At 36.2% G+C, this 27,656-nt stretch overlaps 1 protein-coding gene across 3 annotated transcripts in view; it reads right to left on the bottom strand.

Annotated features, from left to right (window-relative positions):
* Nucleotides 1-2,926: 2,926 nt before the first annotated feature.
* LOC124359840 overlaps nucleotides 2,927-27,656 on the bottom strand; it is a 119,979-nt gene continuing 95,249 nt past the window's right edge. For all 3 annotated transcript variants that reach the window (XR_006922193.1, XM_046812920.1, XM_046812921.1), the window contains one exon: nucleotides 2,927-3,640. Coding sequence is in view for 2 of the 3 variants with exons in the window: in XM_046812920.1 (XP_046668876.1) it covers nucleotides 3,338-3,640 (303 nt within the window). In the remaining variant the exon portion in view is untranslated. The remainder of the gene's footprint in view (nucleotides 3,641-27,656) is intronic.

The raw sequence follows: 27,656 nt of genomic DNA on the forward strand, positions 1-27,656 counted from the left end.
GTCTGCTTTCCGTTGTGCTCGTGGTCAGTTGAAATCCTAAACGCAACAACGATGGATGTTAGTATACTGAGCGTGCTTGTTGAAAAATATGAAGAACTACACAATATGAGACTCCCGGAATATTTTAACAATGTGAAAGGAGAAAAAGTCTGGGAAGAAATAGGAGCTACGATGAAACTACCAGGTTTAAAAAAAAATTTTCTACGACGTCAATAATGTTCTAAGTTAATAGGCATAGATAGGATTAGTCTTTTTCTCTCTATAATTCCGCTTCTAGCATCAGTAATAGTGTTTTAAACTTGGCGTACTGGAGTACTCAAAAAACTTAAGGTCATCTTCCACAAGATCCGGGAAAAAAATGTGAAATTCAGCACAAATCAAAATTTTTCTGTCAATGATATGAATCCAAAACCTTCTCTTTCTTATTTTGTAACATCCACCTCTTCATCCATAAAAACGCACTCACTACCACAATTTCCTCCTCCACATCCATCTTTCAACAGATCCTCTCCCAAACCGACTTGTTTTGCCGGAAGGCGGATGGAGGATAGTGCGGAACGCCCGATCCAGTGCGCGCGCCCCCTCTAAAAAATGTGACGGCCGTACCGACCCAGTGGCCGCGTAGCTTTAATAATAATAATAATAATAATAATAATAATCTCTTTATTGCATTCTTTTAACAATTTTTACATCGTATCGCAATCGTCAACAGTTTTTATAAGTTCATTTACACGAGATCATCCACACATTCACACAACCTCACACTCACAATTCTTGCCCTCACATTCAGGTCACAATCGCATTGACCTCAGATCCAGCAATCTCAAATATCCCAGCGGCTTGATATGAATTCATCAACAGAGTAGAAAGCCTTGGACTCCAAAAGGAGCTTGAGACGCGTTTTAAATTGATTTTGATTATTGGAAATTTTGATTTCTTCTTTGAGCTTTACCGCTTGTATAGTGGACGAGGCCTCAGACGGTCGGGGGGCTTACCGCGACACAGGGGTAGAACTAACCAAGATAAGTCTACTACACTAGTGGAAGCAACCTTGGATCAATCGGTGTCCATAACTTAAATATTTTATGTTCGATCTACACTCTGAAATAATGACATTTATTGCGTTGTACAAATAATTTAATTTTTTTGTTGAATTGTAAATACAATTTAATTATATTTATTGTAATCATGGCGAACACGATTACACAATCATGCAAACGACTCCACTGACATTTTCAGGGAAGAAACCAATTGCGATTTACATCTTTGACTACAGTGCCATGTACGTTACAATTGGATTACGTTTCTGTAATTGGCAGTTCTCAGTTATCGTACTAATTCTATGAGGATTACTATTTGCAATGGCAATGAAGCACTTCCATTTTAGAACCATTGAAATGTTAACCACTACAAACGAGAAATTGTTAAAAAAAAGTTAGTAACGAGTAATTCAATCTAAAGTAGATATATAGAATTTATAATTATATATGTACATAATAAAGTTTGAAATAAAATTAATTTGAACACTGAATCTACTTATTCAAATTAAAAAAAACAACGTAAAAATAATAATAGAATTCCATAATTATTGTAATTGATGTTAGTTAATGTGTATAGAAATACTGTATATAGTGTTACGAGAATGTGGGAGCATGTTTAAGATAAACAGGTCAACCTCCGATACAAGGGAATGTATCCGGATCCCTTTCAATAAAGAATTATAAAAGGTAAATAACGCCGTTGGAGAGCGCTCAGCGGGTTGGGTTAGTTCCTTTGAGCCGGACCGGTCGCCCCTCGTTACACGAGCGGTGGGTGGGCACTGTGATCCTTCTCCACTTGCCTAGTAAGTTCTGGAAATTATCGCATCAATAAACAACTACATAGTGATTTGTAGTGGTGCAGCGAGGGGGATGAGCTCCAGAAGTGAACTTGTGAAGTGACAGAATTAGTAGTAATACTAGTTCGTGATCGTGATAGTTGGAATTGTGTTTATAATTATGTCAGTGTTTGTGCTAAATAGATCTTTGTGTAGGTAGATACAATAGTTAATAGTGGTATTGTAACAGTATAAATAAGTGAGTTTTATAAACAATTAGTATATTAAAATATTCGCCGTGTTTCGTATAAGTAAACCCGTAACAATACTGACAAAATCGTTGGCTGCCGTCGGTGCTATAACTTTGATAAAAGGTGTAGACTTCAATCTTAGTACAAGATTACTTTTGATCTAAGAAAGAATTCTATTGATTTTTATGTCAAAACTTCAAAATAAAAGATATAAATAAAATTCAATATTAATGTACTATTTCATTGCCTCTAAAATCTAAAAACATAAAACGCCACTAAATGGGAAGAAAAAACACTGCAAACAAATCAAAGTACAAATTAGACAAAAAATTACTGAGTGATTACAATAACTGTTTAATCAAGGTCAAGAGATAGAAGTGTAATTTTGTTTGGTTGATATAAATTGAACATTAAGCAACCGAGAGAACTTCTAGAATGGGAAAAATATATAATACATTAACATGTAAGTTAAGTGGTAAATTTTGTTTCTAACAGTCCTCAACTTTATGAGTTCTCGTTGATTTCTTCAACTTGCAAAAACTGTTACAATTCACTTAAATACTTTTATTATAAATTCAAATTATTTTTACAATTTAGTTCTTTAATAAATATGTGACAATACATAATAATCAGAGAACAATGAAGATATCAAGAATCAAAGACGATTTTAAAATCCCGAAGAATACATCCAATTTGAGTAAATTATATAAAATTAATCATTATGAAAGTTTTCTTTCTGTCAATTAATCCAGTTACATTTAATAACCATTTTGAGAATGTTTATAGCATCCCATAGCAAACCCATAAGAATTATTTATCAAATTATAATAAGAAATAAATATTTTTATATGTGGTTTAATTGAGTTACTAGATTCTAATTTACGTTATGTCCTACAAACAGTATTAGATATAACTATTTAAAACGAATACAAATTTCATTTTTATGCAAGAGTAGAATAAAATAAAGGTTTCTTTTCGGTAACTAATAAATAAGGAAAATTAATAAATTGTAACTATCTGAGATTGAAGTTAGGGTGAACCTAAACAATCTACACAATTAAATGTCATATTTTCCGGTTGAGAAGCTTTATCTGGATTACCTGTAATCCGACTCGACTGCACCAGAGACAGTCATCACATTTTAATAAGATTAATACGGCCAGAGAATATTCTGGCAGGTTAGGTTCGGTTTATTACAATTCCAGATTAGAGGCGCAAATACTAAACTGCGATTTTATTGAATTCTGTTTTGCATAATTGTTCGTATGGTTTAATATCTTACACATAGCCAGGCGAGCTGTAAAGTTTGCCGCAAAGCATCACAAGTAATTTGTAAAAACATTATTCGACTAGCAATAAACAGACATGATACATATTTGCAGTGAATAAATTGCAATACGCAACATAGAATATTTGTTTGATATAACAAAATGTCGGACAGTGTTCTGCAAGCTAGGGGTGAGGATGGAGAGGTAATAATACAGTAGCGACAAAGAGGTGCCCTGCCTAATGATAACATGTCAGTACTGACCTCTATGGCCTGATCCACCACCATGTCCTCTGTGCTGGCAGTCTGAAACAACAAAGGTTTTCTTAAATAAAGTATTCTCACAGAAAGTTTACACAGATCTTAATTAAATATGTTTTCTGTAAATGTTAAGAATTTAATTCGAAATAAACCAATATATGGGAGAAGTCTCCCGCAATGAAATTGATAATGGAGCTTCAAAACAGGATACTACTTATTTACTAATGTTCAAGTTACTAAGGTAGGATGTAAAATACAAGCAAAACTAAAACGTGGACAGAAGCTTAAAAAGCTAAAAGTTGTATTAATTATAAACGCTGAAAAATTAATTTAGATTTTATTACATTTATTTTAAATGTTATCAGATTTTTATAAAATATTAAGCTATACAGTTATGACGTTCATATCAGACATTAATTCGTTATAAACTAAGTTCAATTGATCATCAGTGATGATTTATTATTCACGTATTTAGAGCCATTGGTAATTAAATTTAACGCAGTTCTTGAAATACACAATTTAAAAAGTACTTTACGTATACATTTATGAATAAATAAACTTTTATAAAAATGTACATTCTTTGTAATATGATTCTATGAATTTTAGTAGGTATGATACCTATGTTATTGTGTTTTCATAACTTTGCGATCTAGTACGGCTGAGGGTTAGCGACGAATATTTTTACATTGGTTTTATAGGCGATAATCATTGCAACGAGAAAATGGCAACATAAATAAATTTGAAAAAAAAAATGGAGTAATATCATATGGGATTTCAACATGTGACATTTTTAATTCAACGTTCATACTGACTCAATTCTTCCCACCACGCTACGCTATGTGTAGAATACTAGGTTGCTCCATCGTGAAAAGAGATCGTGTCAGAAACATCGTAGTGCACTCAATTGTGCACCTGATGAGACAATGCGAATGCGAAGTCACCTGGATTACACTAACTTATATTTGTTTTATATTTTGTCCGTTTTGAGCTTCTTCGCCACCGCCTTTTTCGGGACCTCTTCAGACGACATGTAGCATATTCCAGGAGTCAAGTCTGTACCAGCGTCAGAGTCCAGAAGTTGCACCAAGATGAAAGTGAACTGGAGGTTAACTCAACATTCACACTGAATCAACCCTTCTCACCATGTTACGTTATGTGTATTTTAATTTACAATATATTTAGAGTTTCTGATTTTGATTTTTTTAATACCTAGTTTGTGCTATCCCGCTTATCATTAATCCCCCCCCCCTACTAAATTTTCAAAAACCTTTTAATTTTTATAGGACATCCCGTGTTTCAGGGGATTTTTTTCCTCGCGATTATGTTCATTACTTTTTTTAAGTGATCAGGACTCTTCTTTTTCAGATTTTAAATAATCTGAGAGGTGTAATTTCACCTTTTCTTTTAAGTAGTATATCTGGAGTATTGCAGGTACACCGCTACTTTCTTTGAGGTTGTTCTTTGACTATTCTATATGGACAAGTTATATTCAATCAAACATTCAGACAGCCATTGAAGGCAGTGAATGCTTCCTTCACACGATCAACAGTGTCAACAAACTACCACGATTACTTTGGGGCAATCGGTTGAAAATTTGGATATTCCGTGTTTGAAATCTCTTTTATATTTTACTTTTATAACTCGTAATCAGAGGTAGCCGTATCGAGAACAGAAACCGAAACGTCCGGAAAGTTAGTGATGATGTTGTCGATATCTGTACACGATTTGGCACTGGCTGTCACTGGAGTCGATGTGTTTACGGAGTAAATCTAGACAGGTGAGTACATCAGTTGGTGTGGTGTGGGACATCAATGTTGAAATCACCAGTAACACACACGTAGCAACGCCTAAAAAGTAAAAGAATTTAGAAGGGATTAGAATTTTTTTAATTCAGCCAAGTGCATGATGATGCACTGCAAGGGCTTTTGCTGAGCGTTGGCGAATATCATTACTTTGGCATTATAGGTAACCATGAAGACAAGAGAAAATAGCCGAATAAATAAATCTTTTGAATACAATTATATGAGAGCATATGTACGTATAATATCACTACGCAATCATTAACACATGTGCTCTTTTATTATTTAAACACTGCCATGAGTCCAAACTTAATGAGCAAAAGTGCAAGCGTATCTCGAGAAAGAATTCACCTGTAGATTGTAAAGAGGCGAATATTGGGTTACACAATGATCATCTTAGTTTGACAAACTATAATATATATATATAAACTGAGTAGCATATATACCGCTATTGTGTGACTAAAGCAACAAAACGAATATAATTAAAGTGTTTACTAATATTAGACATCGTGATAACTTGAAAAGAACAGCAAAATGTAGTTTTAAAACAGAAAACCCTAGTCAATACAATCTGCTGCTAGTGCTCGTACCTTTATTCGACTGATTTCAATTACGATATCGGGAATTCGCGTATTGATTCCACAACTCGCAACCGTATCTTTTATGGTAGATCTGACATTAAACAGCTAACATTTTATTTTAAACTCGATAGCATCTTACTTTTAATCAACAACAGAGCGTACATTCAGCCTAACCGATTACAAGATTTCGAGTTCACACCGTCTCAAACAAATTGTTTGCACAATAAAATACAGGTAACTTTGCGGTTTGGTGTTTAATAATGATGACTCTTCACATCATGACCGAAATATTTCAAGCATTTCCTTGTGTAAGTAATGGTTCGACGCGATGTAAACAGGTAAATTATATATGTTAGTTATGTCACCTAAGAGCTAAGAAAACTTAAAAAATGGGTTTGGCGAGTTTATCGTTATACTTTATTTAGTAAAAATATTGTACACTGGTTTAATCTTATGACTGTAGGTTTTTGACTCTCGACGAGGAGGACAGATACAAATCATTGAAACGTCATGTATCTCAATAACACATGACGATGGCAAATGTCCGAGATCCTGTTATCTTTACAAATGATTCATCTTCAATAACCAACTTATTAAAAATAAAAAATTAGATAACTGATATTACATTAAAAAAAGTAAGTTGTACGTACTATTCTATACTTTTAGAACACTCGATTCCATTTTTCTGCATTTTGAAGTAAACCTATTTTTGTCCTGAACACAAAGTGATAGTGCACATTGCTCTATGTAAGTCTAACACACTTACTGAAAGGGCAATAACTGTAGATTATAACTATTTTAATATTGAGAATTTGTTACATTGAGACTTACTGTCTTCACAATTAACAATGGTTGATATATTCGTACTTAATGATATATTTAAATTATATATATATATATACTTATTTATATAGCCCTTAAAAATAAACAATTAATTTAAAAGTTACCGATAAAGACGGTTTTTAGCAACACTGTTTATGCGGAAGATACTTAACTAAACTTTAGTCACTAATCTTGTTGATTGAACGGTGTACAATGGTAGTAAAGTTAGCTTAGACAGGAGTTCGTGGGCTTGAAGACAATTTCTGCACTGTGTTGTTCTTCAAAACCAAGTGTTAACTTTATTAATTTAACGATTTGTCTTTAAACTATAATTAGGTATTGTTTTGAAGCTCATTTTTTCGATTATTTTAGCTAACTTAAATTTATTTTATGTTCGTTAATTTCTCTGGAGATCATTCACCCATTTATAGGGCATTGTTTATCACTAAATATTAAACTTTTCGATAATGGCCATATACAAAAGTTACAGTTCCATACATGGAATACAAGTCGTAAAACTTCAATAAACTATAGTTAATCTACAATTGTGTCATCGATAAAGTTCTTTAAATAACCTATTGTTTAATACTAAACATTACTCATTGAATGGATTTCTTCCAGATAATCATAATCTCTATAAACCTGGCATTACCGGCATTTATCTGGGTTTTATTACCAAAAGAACAATGTAAAATTTCACTTTACGATCTGACTTTTATCCGTAGAATTTTGAAAAAAAATCTTAATTAAAATTTCGATCGATACGCATCCTAATAGTTTTTGAGTTTTTTCAGTGTTTTTGGTATTTCATAGTTATTGTACTTTACTATTAAATATAAAAAAACTCAAACAAGTTTAGTAGCTTATAATCATATAAAAATGATCTGCCTAATCCTAAACCAAGACAATCATAGATTGATAGAAAATGGCATTCCAATTGGAAAAACATTCAGGCAAAAGATTTGAGACTGGAAAATCGTTCACAGTAGAGAGAAGAACTGGAAGGATTTAGTCCGACGGGGAAAGGAAGCTCGTTTTGAGAGGTTAAAACGAGCGTGGGCTATTTACAGAACTCGACTTTAAGGTAATACACAGTAAACCTGTGTGTTAAAGTTACATCTTTCGCATTAAACAATGTACTTAGCTGTCCGAAACAGTCTAGAATCATTATAAGATAGTGGCTACTCTCATAGAAAACTATTGATGTTTAACGGCTTTTATTATTAGGTGTCTTATTACGAGTTCTATTACAAATCATCTTTATTATAAATAATATAGTTTCAAAAAACACAATCAATTTAAAAAAATATCTCCTCAAATAGTTTGGAACAGTTAGAAACTGTTTTATATATTTAGCCATCCTTTGAAAATTTTTATCCCCTCCTACCCCATAAACACTCAAGAAAGGAAGTTGGAGAGATTCACAAATAAAATAAAGAATCACATAGTCCCGTCAATACTATCGGTGTCTATAATAGAAATGTTAAAATATTTTAAAGTCAAGTTGATAATTTTTGTTCTTATCTTCATATTTTATCTTAAATGAACAACTTCCTCAAATCTTGCTCTAAATGTTTTAACTTACCGACATTTCATAATAGCATAGGTACATTATTACTATAAAACTTTCCAGTAAACTACATATTTAAATTGGTTTTAGATTCGTATTTTAAGATTTCTTTCCTATGCAGCTTTATATAATAAAATTAACACAAAACTTAGAACACCAAACATTTTAGGATTAGCTTTATGGTAATTTTCATTATATACCGGTACACAATAAAAATAAAATCATTAAGTTGATTTAGCCTACATGTATACAAGTGACACATGTATGTAAAATTAACATATCTATAGCTGTTACTGCCGGTGCACCAGGATATATGATCACCCTAAACTAGCTGTATCTTTATTCGTATATTAAATTGAACTTACAGTAGGCCCTGTATCAAAATTAAAAGTAAACATTGTCAATGGACAACATACAGAAAGCAGATTAAGTTTGAAGCATTATAAACGTTTTATTTTCATGCACAAAAGAGCAGATACGTTCATTGTGTTGGACGACAATAGGGTTTTGAAGGGGAGATCTCATTAAGGGCGGATGTAAGGGAGAATCGATATGCTCTAAAACTGAACCTCCAATGTCAACAACTCGGAACAGCAGCGGGTCGACATCAGCAACAACACCACGTGACCCAGCGTTCTATACAACAGGGGAACAAGGACCCTGCAACCACGTAATATCGTCTTGTTATTGCCTCAAATAAGTTCGCTCTTTATGTTGGATGACAATAGGGTTTTGAAGGGGAGATCTCATTAAGGGCGGATGTAAGGAAGGATCGATATGCTCTAAAACTGAACACCTCCAATGTCAACAACTCGGCACAGCAGCGGGTCGACATCAGCAACACCACGTGACCCAGCGTTCTATACAACAGGGGAACAAGGACCCTGCAACCACGTAATATCGTCTTGTTATTGCCTCAAATAAGTTCGCTCTTTATGTTGGATGACAATAGGGTTTTGAAGGGGAGATCTCATTAAGGGCGGATGTAAGGAAGGATCGATATGCTCTAAAACTGAACCTCCAATGTCAACAACTCGGCACAGCAGCGGGTCGACATCAGCAACACCACGTGGCCCAGCGTTCTATACAACAGGGGAACAAGGACCCTGCAATCACGTACTATCGTCTTGTTATTGCTTTAAATAAGTTCGCTCTTTATGTTGGACGAAAATAGGGTTTCGAAGGGGAGATCTCATTAAGGGCGGATGTAAGGAAGAATTGATATACTTCAAAACTGAACCTTCAATGTCAACAACTCAGCATCGGCAGCGGGTCGGTATCAGCAACACCACGTGACTCAGCGTTCTATACAACAGGGGAACAGGGACCCTGCAACCACGTAATATCGCCCTGTTATTGTCTCAAATAAGTTCGCTCTTTATGTTGGATGACAATAGGGTTTTGATGGGGAGATATCATTAAGGGCGGATGTAAGGAAGGATCGATATGCTCTAAAACTGCACACCTAATGTCAACAACTCGGCACAGCAGCGGGTCGACATCAGCAACACCACGTGACCCAGCGTTCTATACAACAGGGGAACAAGGACCCTGCAACCACGTAATATCGTCTTGTTATTGCCTCAAATAAGTTCGCTCTTTATGTTGGATGACAATAGGGTTTTGAAGGGGAGATCTCATTAAGGGCGGATGTAAGGGAGAATTGATATACTTCAAAACTGAACCTTCAATGTCAACAACTCAGCATCGGCAGCGGGTCGGTATCAGCAACACCACGTGACCCAGCGTTCTATACAACAGGGGAACAAGGACCCTGCAACCACGTAATATCGTCTTGTTATTGCCTCAAATAAGTTCGCTCTTTATGTTGGATGACAATAGGGTTTTGAAGGGGAGATCTCATTAAGGGCGGATGTAAGGGAAGAATCGATATACTCTAAAACTGAACCTTCAATGTCAACAACTCAGCATCAGCAGCGGGTCGGTATCAGCAACACCACGTGGACCCAGCGTTCTATACAACAGGGGAACAAGGACCCTGCAACCACGTAATATCGTTTTGTTATTGCCTCAAATAAGTTCGCTCTTTATGTTGGATGACAATAGGGTTTTGAAGGGGAGATCTCATTAAGGGCGGATGTAAGGAAGGATCGATATGCTCTAAAACTGAACCTCCAATGTCAACAACTCGGCACAGCAGCGGGTCGACATCAGCAACACCACGTGACCCAGCGTTCTATACAACAGGGGAACAAGGACCCTGCAACCACGTAATATCGTGTTGTTATTGCCTCAAATAAGTTCGCTCTTTACGTTAGACGACAATAGGGTTTTGAAGGGGAGATCTCATTAAGGGCGGATGTAAGGAAGGATCGATATGCTCTAAAACTGAACACCCAATGTCAACAACTCGGCACAGCAGCGGGTCGACATCAGAAACACCACGTGGCCCAGCGTTCTATACAACAGGGGAACAAGGACGCTGCAACCACCTAATATCGTGTTGTTATTGCCTCAAATAAGTTCGCTCTTTACGTTTAGACGACAATAGGGTTTTGAAGGGGAGATCTCATTAAGGGCGGATGTAAGGAAGGATCGATATGCTCTAAAACTGAACCTCCAATGTCAACAACTCGGCACAGCAGCGGGTCGACATCAGAAACACCACGTGGCCCAGCGTTCTATACAACAGGGGAACAAGGACGCTGCAACCACGTAATATCGTTTTGTTATTGCCTCAAATAAGTTCGCTCTTTACGTTGGATGACAATAGGGTTTTGAAGGGGAGATCTCATTAAGGGCGGATGTAAGGGAGGATCGATATGCTCTAAAACTGAACCTCCAATGTCAACAACTCGGCACAGCAGCGGGTCGACATCAGTAACACCACGTGACCCAGCGTTCTATACAACAGGGGAATAAGGACACTGCAACCACGTAATATCGTCTTGTTATTATATGTGGTTTTGTGCTGGTATGTGAAATATCCACTACTAGTACGAAATTAAGCATATGCGTTAACATTTTATGTAATTGGGAAATGAAATCCATGTAGTTTATGTAGGGCGTTTATGTATATTACGTTTTTGGTGTTTTCATTTAACAGGAGTGAACTAGTCAAAGAATAAGATTTAGCATAATTAATTACTTGCAAAAGAAAACATACCTATCTGGCTCAATTAAATAATTACATTTTTCAAGTTTTTTATTTGTAGCTTACACCATTAAAAAATATAGGTAGTTAGAAAGAATACAGCAAAAACATGAGCAAAAATTTTACCAAATATCCTAATAATAAAAACTAGAAGTAAACTTTACATTAAAAGTACTTTAACAAATGGAAATTTACCTGCTTAAAATGAAAATGATGTAAGGAATGGTGAAAATTTGGAAATATCAAAACTTGATATTACACTTGTTTTAACATATTTATAGTGAAATTCTGTGACATGTATGTAATTATGTTTTTTGGAAAATATGTAAATGGTGTATTTGAAGTGATTACAACACGCAGAATGTAACAGAGGATTTTGATAACCAAGTGCTTCTAAAATAACACAATAATCCGTAGATGGTAGTTGGGAACCTACAATTTCCGTAATATTATTGTGTTATACTGATTTGATTTTAGTTTGTCAATGTTATACATCATCATAGTAAACCTAAGATGAAATGATAACACTAATGAATGATAAATACACACATGGACTGAAAACAAGGGTCTTAATTTTTTAATTTTACTGGAAACCATTATTTCCTTGAACAGAATGTTACAACTGTGTAATTCCGTAGCAAAATACACTCGAAACGGTGATATATATATATATATATATATATATATATATATATAGGGTGCCACAAACTTCTGTAGCTGATAGTAATCATTATTTCCAAAAATGAAACTTACCATGTTAAGAATGCCGAATATTTACTCATAATCAAAAAGGGATATTCACACATTTTTATAGTTAAATTATGTGACATTTATAACATTAATTCATCCGTTAAAAATAGGTCGAGAAATGTGTCGCTTAGCCACTAGCCGCCATTAAGTGTTTTTTAATATAAAAATTAATAACTCTACAACTAGTAAAGCTACACAGATACCACACTTAGCATGTAGGTAATATACATAATTTTCTACGCAAGTATTACTATTATACACTATAGTGAAGTAGTTAGAGAGCTGGAAAGCGATAACCCCTCCATCTATTCGCCCTCCCTCCCATACACATCAGTAGCACTGGCTGGGCATGGCAGTAATAGTTAATATAACATGCTCGCTCAGTCATAAATTACTGACGGACAAGAGGTTATACAGCCTCGTCACAGCTAGCGTAGCATTTCAGTAGTTACGGACACGAGGTTACCACCATCATTACAGCGGCAGCAGGATCACAAAGAGACTAACGGCTATAAATAGTTTTACTATACGTATACAGTGTTAACAGATTACCATGGTGTGAACTATAATCTCGTTTTCATCTACTCACCCCTAACACCAACACGTCAGAGTCACCCGAACTGCCTATTTTTTATTTGGGACAAATATGACAGTGAGTGATAGAGGGGATTAATAAAATATGGCGTACCACAAGGGTCTGTCTTAAGTGCGTTACTTTTTTGTAATTTACATAAATGATCTATGTCATGCAAAATTTTATGCTAAATTCAAATAATTTACGGATGATACTGCACTCTGTTATGTAAAAGAGCTGTGGAGTGACATTGAATCTAAAATGAATTTGGACGTGAAAGCACTTCAACGAGTGGTTTTTCAAAAAAATTACATGTTACTTGGCTGCACACAAAGACACTTTTTGAACTTTAGTTTAAGAGGAAAAGCTATTCTTGAAAACCAAATTATTTTTCAATGTATAGACTGTATTAGTAATGGGAGGGGCTTTGTGCTAATGACTGTTTTGAGTTGAAACCGAAGGATACTATAAAATACCAAGGGGTAGTATTAAGTATTAGATGACGAATTAAAATTAAAAAACCATATTGGAAATCTAAAACTGAAAGCCAATACGATTCTGAGGTTATTCTATTTTTTACGAAACATTTGTAATAATAATGATTTATTAAGAGGCTAGTGCATAGCAAACTTGATCATGGAATTGTGTGCTGGGGAGAGACGTATCGCTCATATGCAAAACCAATTTATTTATTTAATCCAGAAGCAGTTTATAGGAAAATAAGAATTCTGAAGAAATGTATTGCAATGTTTTGAAAAGCTTACCTCTACAATACAAGTTTGTTTATAACGTTTTAAAAGTATTTTTTATTCACAGTAGATGTTATATAACTGATAAAGCCTTACAAGTCTTAATTAAGAAATACAGCGAGTTTTATAGTGCAACAACCAAGCAACACATATACCACAAAAACCTATTATTTTCTAGCACCAAGAATGTTTGATAAATTACCGATTGAAATTCAATATTAAAAAATAATTGCTTTATTTGGCAATAAATTAAGATTGTGGTTGTTTACTATTAAAGATGCAGAAGAAAGGTTTTTCAATGTAGTTTAATATGGTAAGTATGTAATATAAGTATGTATTTGTGTCTCGTGTATGTATGTATGTGTAATACAACAACTGCGCACTTATGAGTATAGAAGTGATTTATTTTATTTTTCATTTTAAAAGAGTAGTTGTTTATAAATATCCCTAAAGCAAATTATTTAAGCAGGAGAGTATCTCCAATCAGGCATTGCTTTGGAATACTTTTTTTCCAAATTATCAGTATTAAGGAATAATAGTTAATATAGTTTGTAAAGTTTAACAAAATGAAGTTTTGCTTTTATGTACATATTTCTTTTTGTAACCCAGTGATTTCAATTTTTTTTTGCTGTATGTGAAAACGCGTGAAGATTAGAACGTGCTGTATTAGAACTTGTAAGGTCAGACTTGGAATTTAGGTTAGTAAAAATTATAATAAGGGTTTTATTGCTAATTGATTTGTAAAAGGGTCTATTGAAGGGTATTGATTTAAATCATATTTGCTATGTTTTGTATATTTATACAGATTATTACTATTTATTATATGTAAATGTTATTTTTTTGTACAGATAATGTGTTATTTTTTGAAAATACAAAATTATTTGTTCATTCACTTCCAACACCAACACGTCAGCGTCCGCCGAACTGGGTTGTAATAGTTGTGCTATACGTACACAGTCGTAACAGACTACTATGGCGTGAAGTAAAATGTCGTTTTTATTTATCACACCAACAACGTCAGCGTCAGCGTTACTGCCTAGTCGTTTAACATGGTAAGTGTATTAAAGCATATTTAATTGGAATTGTTAAAGAAGGAAAAAGTTCAGTTTACATATGCCTATACCAAAGAGAATATAAAGAAAGATCAATAGAATTATAAGAGTCCCTACTATTACGGCCCGGTCTTAGTCCTTTATTTTATTTGTTTATTAGGTTATAGTTTCATTTATGTTAGGCATAAATATATTTGTAATTAGTATAGTATCTTACTGTTAGTTTATTATTGTATTGTTAGAGGGGAGAATTGTTGTCTTAGATATTACGGGTGAACATCCCTAATATTTATGACAAGGTCGCCTAGATGTGTGGAGTTCTTGTTTCTCAGGGCGTGGGAGGCGACAGAGCTTTCACTCCCATTCTTAGAGGTGGCCTTCCACGAACCAATGGGATGTTACCCCCAGGGTATTATGGTAGGGTCGCTTCAGGCGGGAGGGGCTGGCCCTCACGCCTCGTGTGGGAGCAAGAAAGAACCTTTACCTGGGACAGGTTGGCCTAGAACGAGTCTCCTCTAGTCAGTTCTTCATTGTACTCCGGAGGCGTAGGGTAGAGAGCACACAGCTCTCTACATTACATATTAGTTTAGGACAGCTAGCGCCAGCTAGCTGTATTACAATACAGTCCGCTTATTCCACTTATTGTATTAACATTTTAGATTTGAGTAAATACAAGTTCAGTTCGTTCAAAAACAAGTGTTTCATTTCATATAAATATTCCAGTATTCAAGGCGCCGTCATGCGCGCCAACATGGTCCTACAGAGCCGATTACTTTATAGAACAATTTTTAGACAGCATAGTCCAATCGTACCAGAAATGTTTTATAGGGAACATTAGTGAACAGTGCATTATTTTCGTCAACATAAGACTACCATTGTCAACAGTGCAACATCGGAGGACTTGGAACATAGTGACAGTGCCATCGACCAGATGGTGTTTCCAGTGACCAACAGTGGGGATACCTAATTCGTCGTCAAGTAAGATTCCTCGTGGGAGCAAGAAAGAACCTTTAACCTGAGACAGGGGCCTAGAACGTCTCCTCTAGTCAGTTCTTCATTGTACTCCGGGAGGCGTAGGGTATAGAGAGCACACAGCTCTCTACATTACATATAGTTTAGGACAGCTAGCGCCAACTAGCCTGTATTACAATACAGTCCGCTTATTCCACTTTTTGTATTAACATTTTAGTTTGAGTAAATACAAGTTCAGTTCGTTCAAAAAACAAGTGTTTCATTTCATATAAATATTCCAGTAATTCAAGGCCCGTCATGCGCGCCAACATGGTCCTACAGAGCCGGATTACTTTATAGAACAATTTAGACAGCATAGTCCAATCGTACCAGAATGTTTTTATAGAACATTAGTGAACAGTGCATTATTTTCGTCCAACAATAGACTACCAGTGTCAACAGTGCAACATCGGAGGACTTGGAACATAGTGACAGTGCCTTCGAAACCAGTGGTGTTTCCAGTGACCAACAGTGGGATACCTAATTCGTCGTCAAGTAAGTCCTTTCCAATTCCATATTACTTATTCCAGTTATCCTGATAGTTACAGGCAAGCTAACATGTCAGACGAATTAAGAAAATTTATTGCCAAGCGAGCAGGAATTAAATCTAAAATTAAACTCGATTTAGGACTTATGTTGGAATAGGATTGAACAATACTGAAGATCCTTCACAATTCGAAGTCCAGATTTCAGTGTATTTAGGGATTGGTTTGTCGGAATTTGAAGCAGTCCAATCAGAAATTGAAATTAATAGACACCGACAGCAATCATGACGTAGAAAGAGAGTCCTTTGAAGACTTATACTTTTGAATTGTTTGGCTAGGTCAAAGGCTCTCCTTCCCAAACAAAATAAATCTCTTGAATGTGGTATGCTAATAAATGCTTCACTGATCATGTCTGTTACTACTTCTAAATGTACAGCTTTGGTTGCAAGACATACAAATATCACTATGTTATCCCTTTGATGTAGGACTGTTTCGTCTTTTTGAGGCTTTAATAAATACTGGGGCCGCTGATAATCAGTGCCAGTATTACTGAAAGGTTGACATGGGCGTACTCGACTCTGATGGTATAATTTTTGTAAGTCACCCATCTGAGGTTGCGTTGTTTATGGATTAGCCTTAAAACACTTGACGCAACTGTGTTTGGTTACTTCTTGCTAAATTTCGTCCATTAAAGGGGCCAATATCGTTGCCGCAACGATGCAAGCAGCAGTTGAGGTGCCGCATGCAGAGTCTGATGTGCTCATGACGAAATATAAGTTCTGGTTAGATGTGACTTGTATGGTAAAACAATCGGGATGTTTTTGATCTATTTTGATTTCTGCATGTTTTAACCTCCCGCCTACTCTGATGAGTTTCTCGGACCAAAAAAAAGATTGAAGATTCCACAATGGACTGTCTTTCCTAATCTTCTTTCCTTCCATGAGTCTATTATAATCTTTCTCTGCATGTAATGTTCCTGTTCTGCTCTGATGAGATGATTTGTGGCATGGTTGAGCTCTTCTGTAGTTAATGGACCTGTAAGTTTTATGATGTGAATTCTTCAGGTTGCTGATGAATCTAAGACAATACGCTGTAACTCTTGTGAGTATTTGCTTAAAGATGAGTATTATGCAACATCTATAGTAGTGGGCTCAGTGCTGGCACCCGCCAATGTAGTTGGTATTAGTTTTTGTTCTGGTACATCTGAAATTCTACTCAAATCAAATTTGGGCCCATTCACTAGAATTTTGTTATTAACCATTTCTGGGCCATGCCACCATAATTTGTTATCGATAATTTGAATCGGATTTAAACCTCTTGATATCAGATCTGCTGGGTTGTCGTTGGTTCTTACGTGCCTCCAACTACATCTTTCAGTCGTCAATTCCTTGAATAATTTTTCACCCGATTAGCAACGAAAATTTTCCATTTGATGCTGATGAAATGATCCCAAGCCAGAACAAACTATGAGGAGTCGTCCATAGCGTGTATCCATCAACTTTAATGCCAGTATCCAATACTTTAGTTACAAGTTTCGATAGTTAGCAGCGCGCACACAATTCCAATCTAGGAATGGTCATTTTTTGAAGTGGTGATACCCTAGATTTTGAGCATAATAATTGTTGTTGACACGCGTCCGTCAGTATCGGTTGTTCCGTATGTACACACATGCTCTCATACGCCCCTTTCTGGAGGCGTCAACAAAACCCATGTATTTCTTTTTGGATTGCGTGACCTACTCTGTGATGTGCCTTTGTATTTGAAGTTGAGTTTCAAAGTTGAGAGCTGTTGTCGGTGTGTCGGCCACGATGTATGAAGAATCACATGGAAGAGATTCATCCCCACTCAGATCTCTTACCCACAACTCTTGCATGAATAGTTTGAATTTCAAAATACAGCCCTACAAGTCCTAAAGGATCGAATAAACTGGCTATTTTCAGACAGAACAGAACGCTTTGATATCTTGTCATGTGGCTTTCTTTCAGTAGATGCGTAATGGAACATGTCGGTCTCAGAGTTCCACCACATACCAAGCACTTTGTACTGTTTATTTTTGTTCTTGTTTCGCTCTATTTTTATCTGGGATTCTTTCCAACAATTCCTTCGGAATTTGAATTTCCATTTTCTTAAATTAAATCCTCCTGAGTTAAGCATTTGCGACATTTGTGTCTTGAATGACTTTTAGCGTCCCCGAGAGTGTTTTTGCACCTGTCATAAGATCATCTACATAGAAATCTGATAGCGCTATAGATGAGGCTATAGGATATGTTGATCGTTCATCTGTGGCCAGTTGATGGAGGGTCCTGATTGCTAAGAAGGGTGCTGCTGCTGTACCATAAGTGACAGTTTTTTAACCTATAGACTTTTAGAGGTTGATCTCTACCTTGTCTCCATAGTATGCGCTGTAAAAGTCCAGTTGTTTCTCATTAAATGTATACCTGCGGTACATTTTCTCTATATTGCACTTAATACGCATGTATGATATCGAAATCTTGCTAAGATTGAGAAGACATCTTGCTGAATGGTAGGACCAAACTAAAAGACAGTCATTTAATGATCGACCACTGCTCGTTTTGGCCGAAGCATCAAATACAACTCTGAGCTTCGTTGTTGAACTGTCTTCTCTAACGACAGGTAGATGCGGAATGTAATATACTGTACCAACTGGCTTCACGTTGGGTTCCACCGCTTCCATATGCCCTAGTGCTTCATATTCATTCATTGAATTGTGAATATGCTGCTTGTAGATTGGGATCTCTTTCTAATTTTCTTTCCAGTTGACTAAATCGAGTGATTCAGCTGTTTTCTTGGACTCACCTAGACTATTTATGTCATCACTACATGGCAAGTTAACTACATATTGCCTGTAGAATCCCTGTACGTGTTTCTGTGTACATCCGTTCACACGTGGTAGTTTGACTGGCTGGGGATGTGTGAACGTCACAATCTTCAATTCCCAGAAACGTTGCACATGCCTTGTTACTTGATCATCTATAGATATAAATTGCATGTCAAGGTTGGTTGTTGTTTCCTAGTAGCAACCCTACCAGAGGCGGACCCAACCTAATGATGTCTTATTTGGAAAAATTGGCGCCGATCTGTGTGGTCTCACCTGTCCAACACACAATAAACTAAAAAAGAGCTCTCTGCTCCTATGAGCATGTCCTATTGGCCCTGGTGAGTTAAATTAAAATCTGCTAGAGTCATTGTTGATGGCAGATTCAATTGCTTTGTGTCAATCTGAGTGTGGGGCAAAATCGTTAGTTATTTTAGGGTTAAAATGAGACAGCTTAATGTAGTTTTGTAAGCACTATGTTGTGAGTGGATGGTGCAATAGACAACGTGTGAGATGGAGGCCTGCCCTATTTCCGATGCCAGTGATTTGGATGTTTGAGCCACCCTTATGCAAAAAGGTGGTCATAAAATATATCAGTGTGATAGTTATTCAAAATATGCCTGTATTATCCAGACTACAATCAGTGAAAGATTTAGGTCTATGCATTAACTGTCTATCACATACAACAGTAATTATCAAAGACTGCAAGTCAAATGGTTGCAAAATCTTGCAGCAAAAAAACACAACACACTTTTACACTTCAAAAGGACCACTCCAACAGCAAAAATTTAAATTTTGAGTCAAGAAAAAGGTCATCTGCAGCCTTAACGTCTAATGTTACTGACAAACACCAATTCTCCTCTCAACAGCATTAGTAGATATAGAGGATAATAATGGCGGGACAACAGCGTGCAGAGTGTTGTTTGGATTCGGCTTCACAGTCGAAATTTCAATTACAGAAAGGATGGTGAGAGCAAACTCATCAGAGTAGGCGGGAGGTTAAAACATGCAGAAATCAAAATAGATCAAAAACATCCCATTGTTTTACCATACAAGTCACATCTAACAGAACTTATTTTTTTTTCGTCATGAGCACATCAGACTTCTGCATGCGGCACCTCAACTGCTGCTTGCATCGTTGCGGCAACGATATTGGCCCCTTAATGGACGAAATATTTAGCAAGACGTACCACACACAGTTGCGTCAAGTGTTTTAAAAAGGGCTAATCCAAAAACAACGCAACCTCAGATGGGTGACTTACCATCAGATCGAGTACGCCCATGTCGACCTTTCAGTAATACTGTCCACTGATATCAGCGGCCCAGTATTTATTAAAGCCTCAAAAAGACGAAAACAGTCCTACATCGAAGGATACATAGTGATAATTTGTATGTCTTGCAACCAAAGCTGTACATTAGAAGTAGTAACAGACATGGTGACCAGTGAAGCATTTATAGCAGCATTCAAAGAGATTTATTTCACGACGAGGGAATTGTTACAAACATGTACTCGGACAATGGCACCAATTTCGTAGGCTCAGAGACAGAGCTTCGAGAGCTTCAAGATCTGTTTACAAACCGAAGAACATCAGAGAAGAATCGTCGAAGAATCACAACCCGCTCACCTCATTAAGTGGCACTTCATTCCACCCGATCCCCTCATTTCGGAGGCTTATGGGAAGCTGCTGTTTCGGTCAGTGAAACATCATTTGAAAACGAGTTGTAGCCAAAACGCCTCACTCACCTTCGAGGAATTTTACACTACTTTAACAATGATTGAAGCTTGGCTTGACTCTCGCCTCTCACTCTCAGCCTCCCTTTCCACTGACCCAAATGACCTTTCACCATTAACCCCCTGGTCACTTTCTCACTGGTGATGCTTTAAACCGCATTACCTGAACCGAAACATTTGCTAACATTCAATTAAACAGGTCTTGTCACATTGGCAGAGGACACAGCAAGATTGCGCAGCACTTTTGGACACGATGGTCCAAAGAAGTATAATATCTGTCTCTCTTACAACAACGGCCAAAGTGGAGATCAGAAGCAGCCAACATCCAGTCTCAATCAAACTAGTTCTCCTTGAAAGAAGACAACTTGCCCCCTCTCAAGTGGGTTTACAGGTCGAGTGGTGGCGGTCCATCTGGAGCGGCGACCATCCCGATAATGAGCCAGTAGCGGACAATAGGATCCGAGTCGCCACCGTAAAAGACGGGGGGGGGGTAGGGGGGTGGGGTTCGTCTGGCACCTTCAGGAGAGCAGTCAACAAGCTATGTATCCTCCCCCCTAGAAACCTAATACAGTGCAAGAGTGTAATGTGTAAAGCGAAGGTCAGTGTATTCGTGTATATAGTTAATCATACATTTAACATCATAGTGACCTCAAATACTCGTATTTTTTAGTCCTGTATGTATAGCATAGCTTAGTTTAAGTAGTAATTTTCAATTATAGTAGCGAAGTTTCAAAGACACATATACCAATTGTTTGTAGTTCTATTCAGTCGTGGGTATTCTACCTCAACCGTGTCATCATTTCTAAATTTACAAACTGTCTATGTTTAATTGTGTATTAATAACAGATTGATTTATAGTTGAATATTTCATTGTATTTGTTTCACAATTTCAATATTTTCATAATCTTTGTTATTAACTCTGTGTAAAAACTATAGTAAATGTAATTAGATTTTCAATTTTAATTATCCTTATTCTGCTAACTACCATGTTTAAGTTTTGTCTTTGTACACCATACATTTTATAGAATTATATTTTGATTAGTATTGTTCCATTTGTTTAGTTTCATTGTTTCGTCGTCCCTGCACATGTGTCATTAATAGAAATTTAGAATGTTTAATCACATAGCTTCAACAAATCAATTAGTTTTTGAAATCAATATTTCAAGGCGGGGAGTACGTTACGGCCCGGTCTTAGTCACCTTTTATTTTATTTGTTTTATTAGATATAGTTCATTTATGTTAGGCATAAATATATTTGTAATTAGTTTAGTATCTTACTGTTAGTTTATTATTGTATTGTTAGAGGGGAGAATTGTTGTCTTAGATATTACGGGTGACATCCCTAATATTTATGACAAGGTCGCCTAGAGGTGTGGAGTTCTTGTTCTCAGGGCGTGGGAGGCGACAGAGCTTTCACTCCCATTCTTAGAGAGTTGGCCTTCCACGAACCAAGGGATGTTACCGCCTAGCCCAGGTTTATGGTAGGGTATCGCTTCAGGGCGGGAGGGGCTGGCCCTCACGCCTCGTGGGAGCAAGAAAGAACCTTTACCTGGGACAGGGGCCTAGAACGAGTCTCCTCTAGTCAGTTCTTCATTGTACTCCGGAGGCGTAGGGTAGAGAGCACACAGCTCTCTACATTACATATAGTTTAGGACAGCTAGCGCCAGCTAGCTGTATTACAATACAGTCCGCTTATTCCACTTTTTGTATTAACATTTTAGTATTGAGTAAATACAAGTTCAGTTCGTATTTCAAAAACAAGTGTTTCATTTCATATAAAAAATTCCAGTATTCAAGGCCCGTCATGCGCGCCGCCAACACCTACCCCAACTACGAAGAGGGTCGGTCGTCAGTCGACAATGAATTCCAAGTATGTACAAAGCGCATTTTTCTGTACATAGAATATGTTGCCGCCGGAATGTATTTTTCTTGCTATTAACTCATTTACCACAGGAATACCAAGGTATATTTCACGAGGGCTGGTTTGGAATGACAATTGACTTGTTTGTTATTTGGATGCGAACCTAATTGGGATCCAGTCTAGAGTACCTGTAAGTGATAGAGTACATAATAATGCTAATAATATTATAAATGCGTAAGATACTTTGTTTGTTCGCTTTGCTTTCACGCGTGAACATTCAAACTGATTGAACTGAAATTTTACATGGACATTCTTAGGGTCCCTAGTACAAATATAGGCCTCACTGGTCTTGAAAGTGGCGAAATGCCCATCTTAGTCTCTACAGGTTCGAAATATTAATTGAAAGAGCATGTTAAATGTAATCAACTGTTCTGTGTAAACATCGTTTTATTGACAGCAAAAATATTTTTTCAATAATGTAATTGTTGAGAGAGTAGCGGTTAATAATATAAACGTTAATTTTTCTCAGTAAAAATGCTTTAATTATTTGTCTAGTTTTATTAACGTTGTATACATTAGTGTTGAAGTTAAAGTTATAATGAATAGTGCGATTCCTTTCACTAAGACGACAGCGTTTTAGTACAATAAGGGTGCTCAGAAGTTGACATCACAGACCCGTGGTTATACACGCCGTCATTACAGCGGCAGCACGTTTACAAAGAGACAATTACGTTCATAAACATATGCACATAAGTAAACTGTGGGAACGGATTACCATGTAAAATCTCGTTTTCGTCTATTCATAACTATCACAAACACTTCCCTGTCAGCTGTACTGTCTAGTAGTTTAACATGACAAGCTTGCTCAGTAGTAGATTAGTCACGGTAACCGTCATCACAGCGGCAGCAGGTCCGCAGTCTAGTAGTTTAACATTACAAGCTTGCTCAGTAGTAGATTAGTCACGGTAACCGTCATCACAGCGGCAGCAGGTCCGCAGTCTAGTAGTTTAACATGACAAGCTTGCTCAGTAGTAGACTAGTCACGGTAACCCTCATCACAGCGGCAGCATGTCCGCAGTCTAGTAGTTTAACATGACAAGCTTGCTCAGTAGTAGACTAATCACGGTAACCGTCATCACAGCGGCAGCAGGTCCGCAGTCTAGTAGTTTAACATTACAAGCTTGCTCAGTAGTAGATTAGTCACGGTAACCGTCATCACAGCGGCAGCAGGTCCGCAATCTAGTAGTTTAACATGACAAGCTTGCTCAGTAGTAGACTAGTCACGGTAACCCTCATCACAGCGGCAGCAGGTCCGCAGTCTAGTAGTTTAACATGACAAGCTTGCTCAGTAGTAGACTAGTCACGGTAACCGTCATCACAGCGGCAGCAGGTCCGCAGTCTAGTAGTTTAACATGACAAGCTTGCTCAGTAGTAGACTAGTCACGGTAACCCTCATCACAGCGGCAGCAGGTCCCAGAGAGTAACAAGTTTAAAATGCAAATGATAAGTTCAGCATGCGAATTCACGTCCCGCTCAGTGCAACATCGGAAGTCTTAATTTATAAATGTACACTGTGGGAACAGATTATCAGCACATGAAAATCGACCTTCCCTCCAACTATACATCCCTTTCCATCGAATTTAGGGGTTAAATTATTAAATGTCTCCTATCTGGATTTAATACGGCTTTTAACACACAATTATAAACGTTTTAGAATTTAGCTACCACGTTTACGTCATTTTAACTCTTCATTAAATTTACGCAAAAGTACAAAAAGGGCAATACGTCAAAATGCGATATTCAATGATATAACTCAAGAAGCCATACGTAATACTTCTGAATGAGTGTCTTATCTAATCCCCTGCCAAAGGTCGAAGGTTAATCAAACATTACATATGGCAAATCCCTTTAGGCGCTGCTTACCTTTACAAGCATTAAATATCCTATAATGTTTAACCTTTCGCTCTATTATGCGTAAGATTTTTTAGGATTATAAAAATAATTATTTGTGAAGTTCCGCTGGTATTTTTTGAAATTATAGGAGTACTGTTATTATTTAACTTCACAGTGAGGCTTAGCCGCATTAAATCTCGGCATTATAAGTACTACTTTTTTATTGGGATGAAAAAGCATCTCTTGCAATTTTGAATAAACGGAATTTTGTGTTTGTTTTCAGCCGTTTGATAGATTTACCAGTTGATAAGAACCATAAAATATTAAAGTGGAATTCTCAGTTTTGAATAAAAATAAGTTTTATATAATATTTAATTTACATAACGAAGGTACATATTTGGTTGGGTATTACTGATGTATATTATAAATAGCTACAGGGTTTAGAACTTACAAAACCTATACTAATAGAACAAAATTAAAAAATTACAATATTTGTAGATTAAATAAATCACAAAAACGCCCCTAAAAGCTATACTCTAAATTGTAAGGGGTTATTTACTTGCCCATAACTTCGTTCATTGCCACTGTGTTTCTATTAAATTCACCTTTAAAATGACATGTCACAAGACAGGATGTGCAATTTGAAATTGTAAAGTTATCCCTTTATATACCCCTTTGAAAAGGGGGGGGGATTTTTTATCCTCAAAACATCGAAAACAGAATTTTAATAAGTATGGTGAAGATTGTAAATCAATATCTAAAACCATTAGGTATATATCCAAGCGTATAAGGACTTCATTTATACCCTGTATATTAAAAACATTCATTGCATATACAGGGTGTAAAGAGAGTCCCGCACTGGCTTGATAATTCACGAACGATTATAGGCAAAGCAATAAAACGTGGCACATCATTATTGTACCTATAAAAGTATATTTGAATTAACTAGCATTTTTCATGTCAGGGGAAGGAATAAGAAGGAAATCAGGGAGCATAGGCAGAGTAGTACATCAAATTAAACGTCTCTATTAGTTTAATAAAATTACCATATACGACCTGAAAAGATTCACTATTTAAAAAATTATGCCGTTTTAAAGTTGGAAACATTTACAAAGCAGGTCCTGTTCTAGGTGATTTAATATTCTTGTCTTGGCTCAAGTTGTGAAAGTTAAACTTAGCAAATGAATACCGGACTTAAGATATAGTTTTTAAGGTAGTTAGTGATTCTTCACATCAAATGGAGGATGGTCTACAAGGAGTTCAGCAAAAAAATGCACATCATTATAAAAGGGTTGTTTAACAGAGATGAATTATTAAGGAAAAAATCCGGTATATAATTATACCGGGACCTGGGACATATTTACTGCATGTTTATATCGAAAGTTCGGTGTAGCGCAAAGTCAAGCTGTTAATAGCGAATACACAGACATACACTGATGGAATTCAAATTTACAGCTGGTCAGAGCAAGTCCAATAAATATTTTTACGCTCTGCAAATCTAACTTGGATTTAAAATGAAAACCAACATATCCTTTGATGTTCTGACGGTTGGAGGATCAATCTCGTGTTCGACTGGTAGACTCTAGGATATGTAGTCTTTGCTATGTAGTTACAAACATATACCACGGCAATTAGTAAATAGTATTTATACCAGTGTGCTTTATTTTAATAAGTAAGCAATTACCTAAGTTATCATTAAATTTACTTCTTTGGACTTGTATTTTATCCGACGCTTTACTTATTTAAATGATTTTGGATATTATGATTTGATTACATGATTTTTACATGACTACTAAATATACATATTGTTACTTCGAAAAGTTACGTAATAAAACAAGTATAGTAACTTTTTAACAAGTAAGTATATGTCATATTTGTTTAGCAAACAGTTTAAAGTTTACAATAATTGTCAAAATACATTTTAGAAAACAACAAATTTAAGCGATAAGGTCAATGTAAAGAAACGGGTTGTATATTGTACAAAAACATATATTATTTAAACAAGACCTTTTGGCTCAACCACACCACCTGGTTATTGAAAGCTTAAAATTTAACCACAAACTAACTAGTAGTGCAACACCAACAAGAGTTTAGTTATAACTTAGCTTAACTTTCAGTTTTATGTCAATAACATCGAAAAAGCATACAGATTTTGGAGCTTTTCAACTACACAGTAACATTAAACCCTCATAGCTCAGAAACTTGTGCTGCGTTAGAAACGAAATTTAATACAAGAAACATATTTAATTATGTAATTTTAGAATTCAAGAGATATGTAAAAATATGTTATAAACTTCATATGAAAAAAGGTTATAAAATTATCTTTTTAACTATCTTTTTGACCCAGAGGGAAGAACTCTGGCAGCCCTACCTCAAGCAGCTTTTAGCTTCTGGAAGATCAGGAGTCCTGAAAGATCTTGGCCTCTGGCATCTTTCAGGACTCCCGACCAAAGAAAGCTCAGGGGCAATGACGTCAATTGGAGATTCCACCTTCAGGACGGTATCGACCTCCGATAGGTCCCGGCATCTAGGAGCTCCCACGCTCTATCAGACCCCGACCTCGGCTATCTGCTGGCCAGAGGAAGTCCCTCCCTTGAAAAGTCCCTGGCAATTCCTCCTCTGTGTGACAGTTAAATATGGTAATTGTTATTTTAGAATTATTCCGCTCTTAAAGCGAGTGTGTATTACAACGATGGTTGCTATGTTAAAGAGCTGAGAGTTGTGTTAATATTGTAATGCTTTTGGGTTTCCTTTGAATGTAGTACATATATAAGTTAAGTAGCGTAGTTGTGAGGTAATCATTTTGTATGTGTGTTGTATCCTATGTATTTATTGTATATTATGTACAAATGGGAGAGTATTTATGCTTTAGACGAAAGCGATATGGATTATTGTGCATTTCAAAGGGCGGGAGTGCTTTTATTGAACTGGGATTATTTGACTTCTCTGCCTCTTCATACTTGAGGTTGACCTATACGGTAGTTTAAAATTTTAGTCATGGAAAATACATAGAACTGTTGCTTTAAGTTGATCAACTGTCTTCTTCAATGTGTAAAGAAATTACCTGATCCAAGGAAGTTCAAATCTCAAATCTGTAAATTATTCATACAAATTTTAAAATACAGTTGAAAAATTCATAAAATGTTGTCTAAATTGAAGACTAAATTCTAAAATTCCTAAAAAATACTGATGTAAGAACCTATGACTAACTTGAGTGAGGTTAGGATGTAA

This window comes from Homalodisca vitripennis, chromosome 4 (genome assembly GCF_021130785.1).
Source record: "Homalodisca vitripennis isolate AUS2020 chromosome 4, UT_GWSS_2.1, whole genome shotgun sequence".
NCBI lineage: Eukaryota > Metazoa > Arthropoda > Insecta > Hemiptera > Cicadellidae > Homalodisca > Homalodisca vitripennis.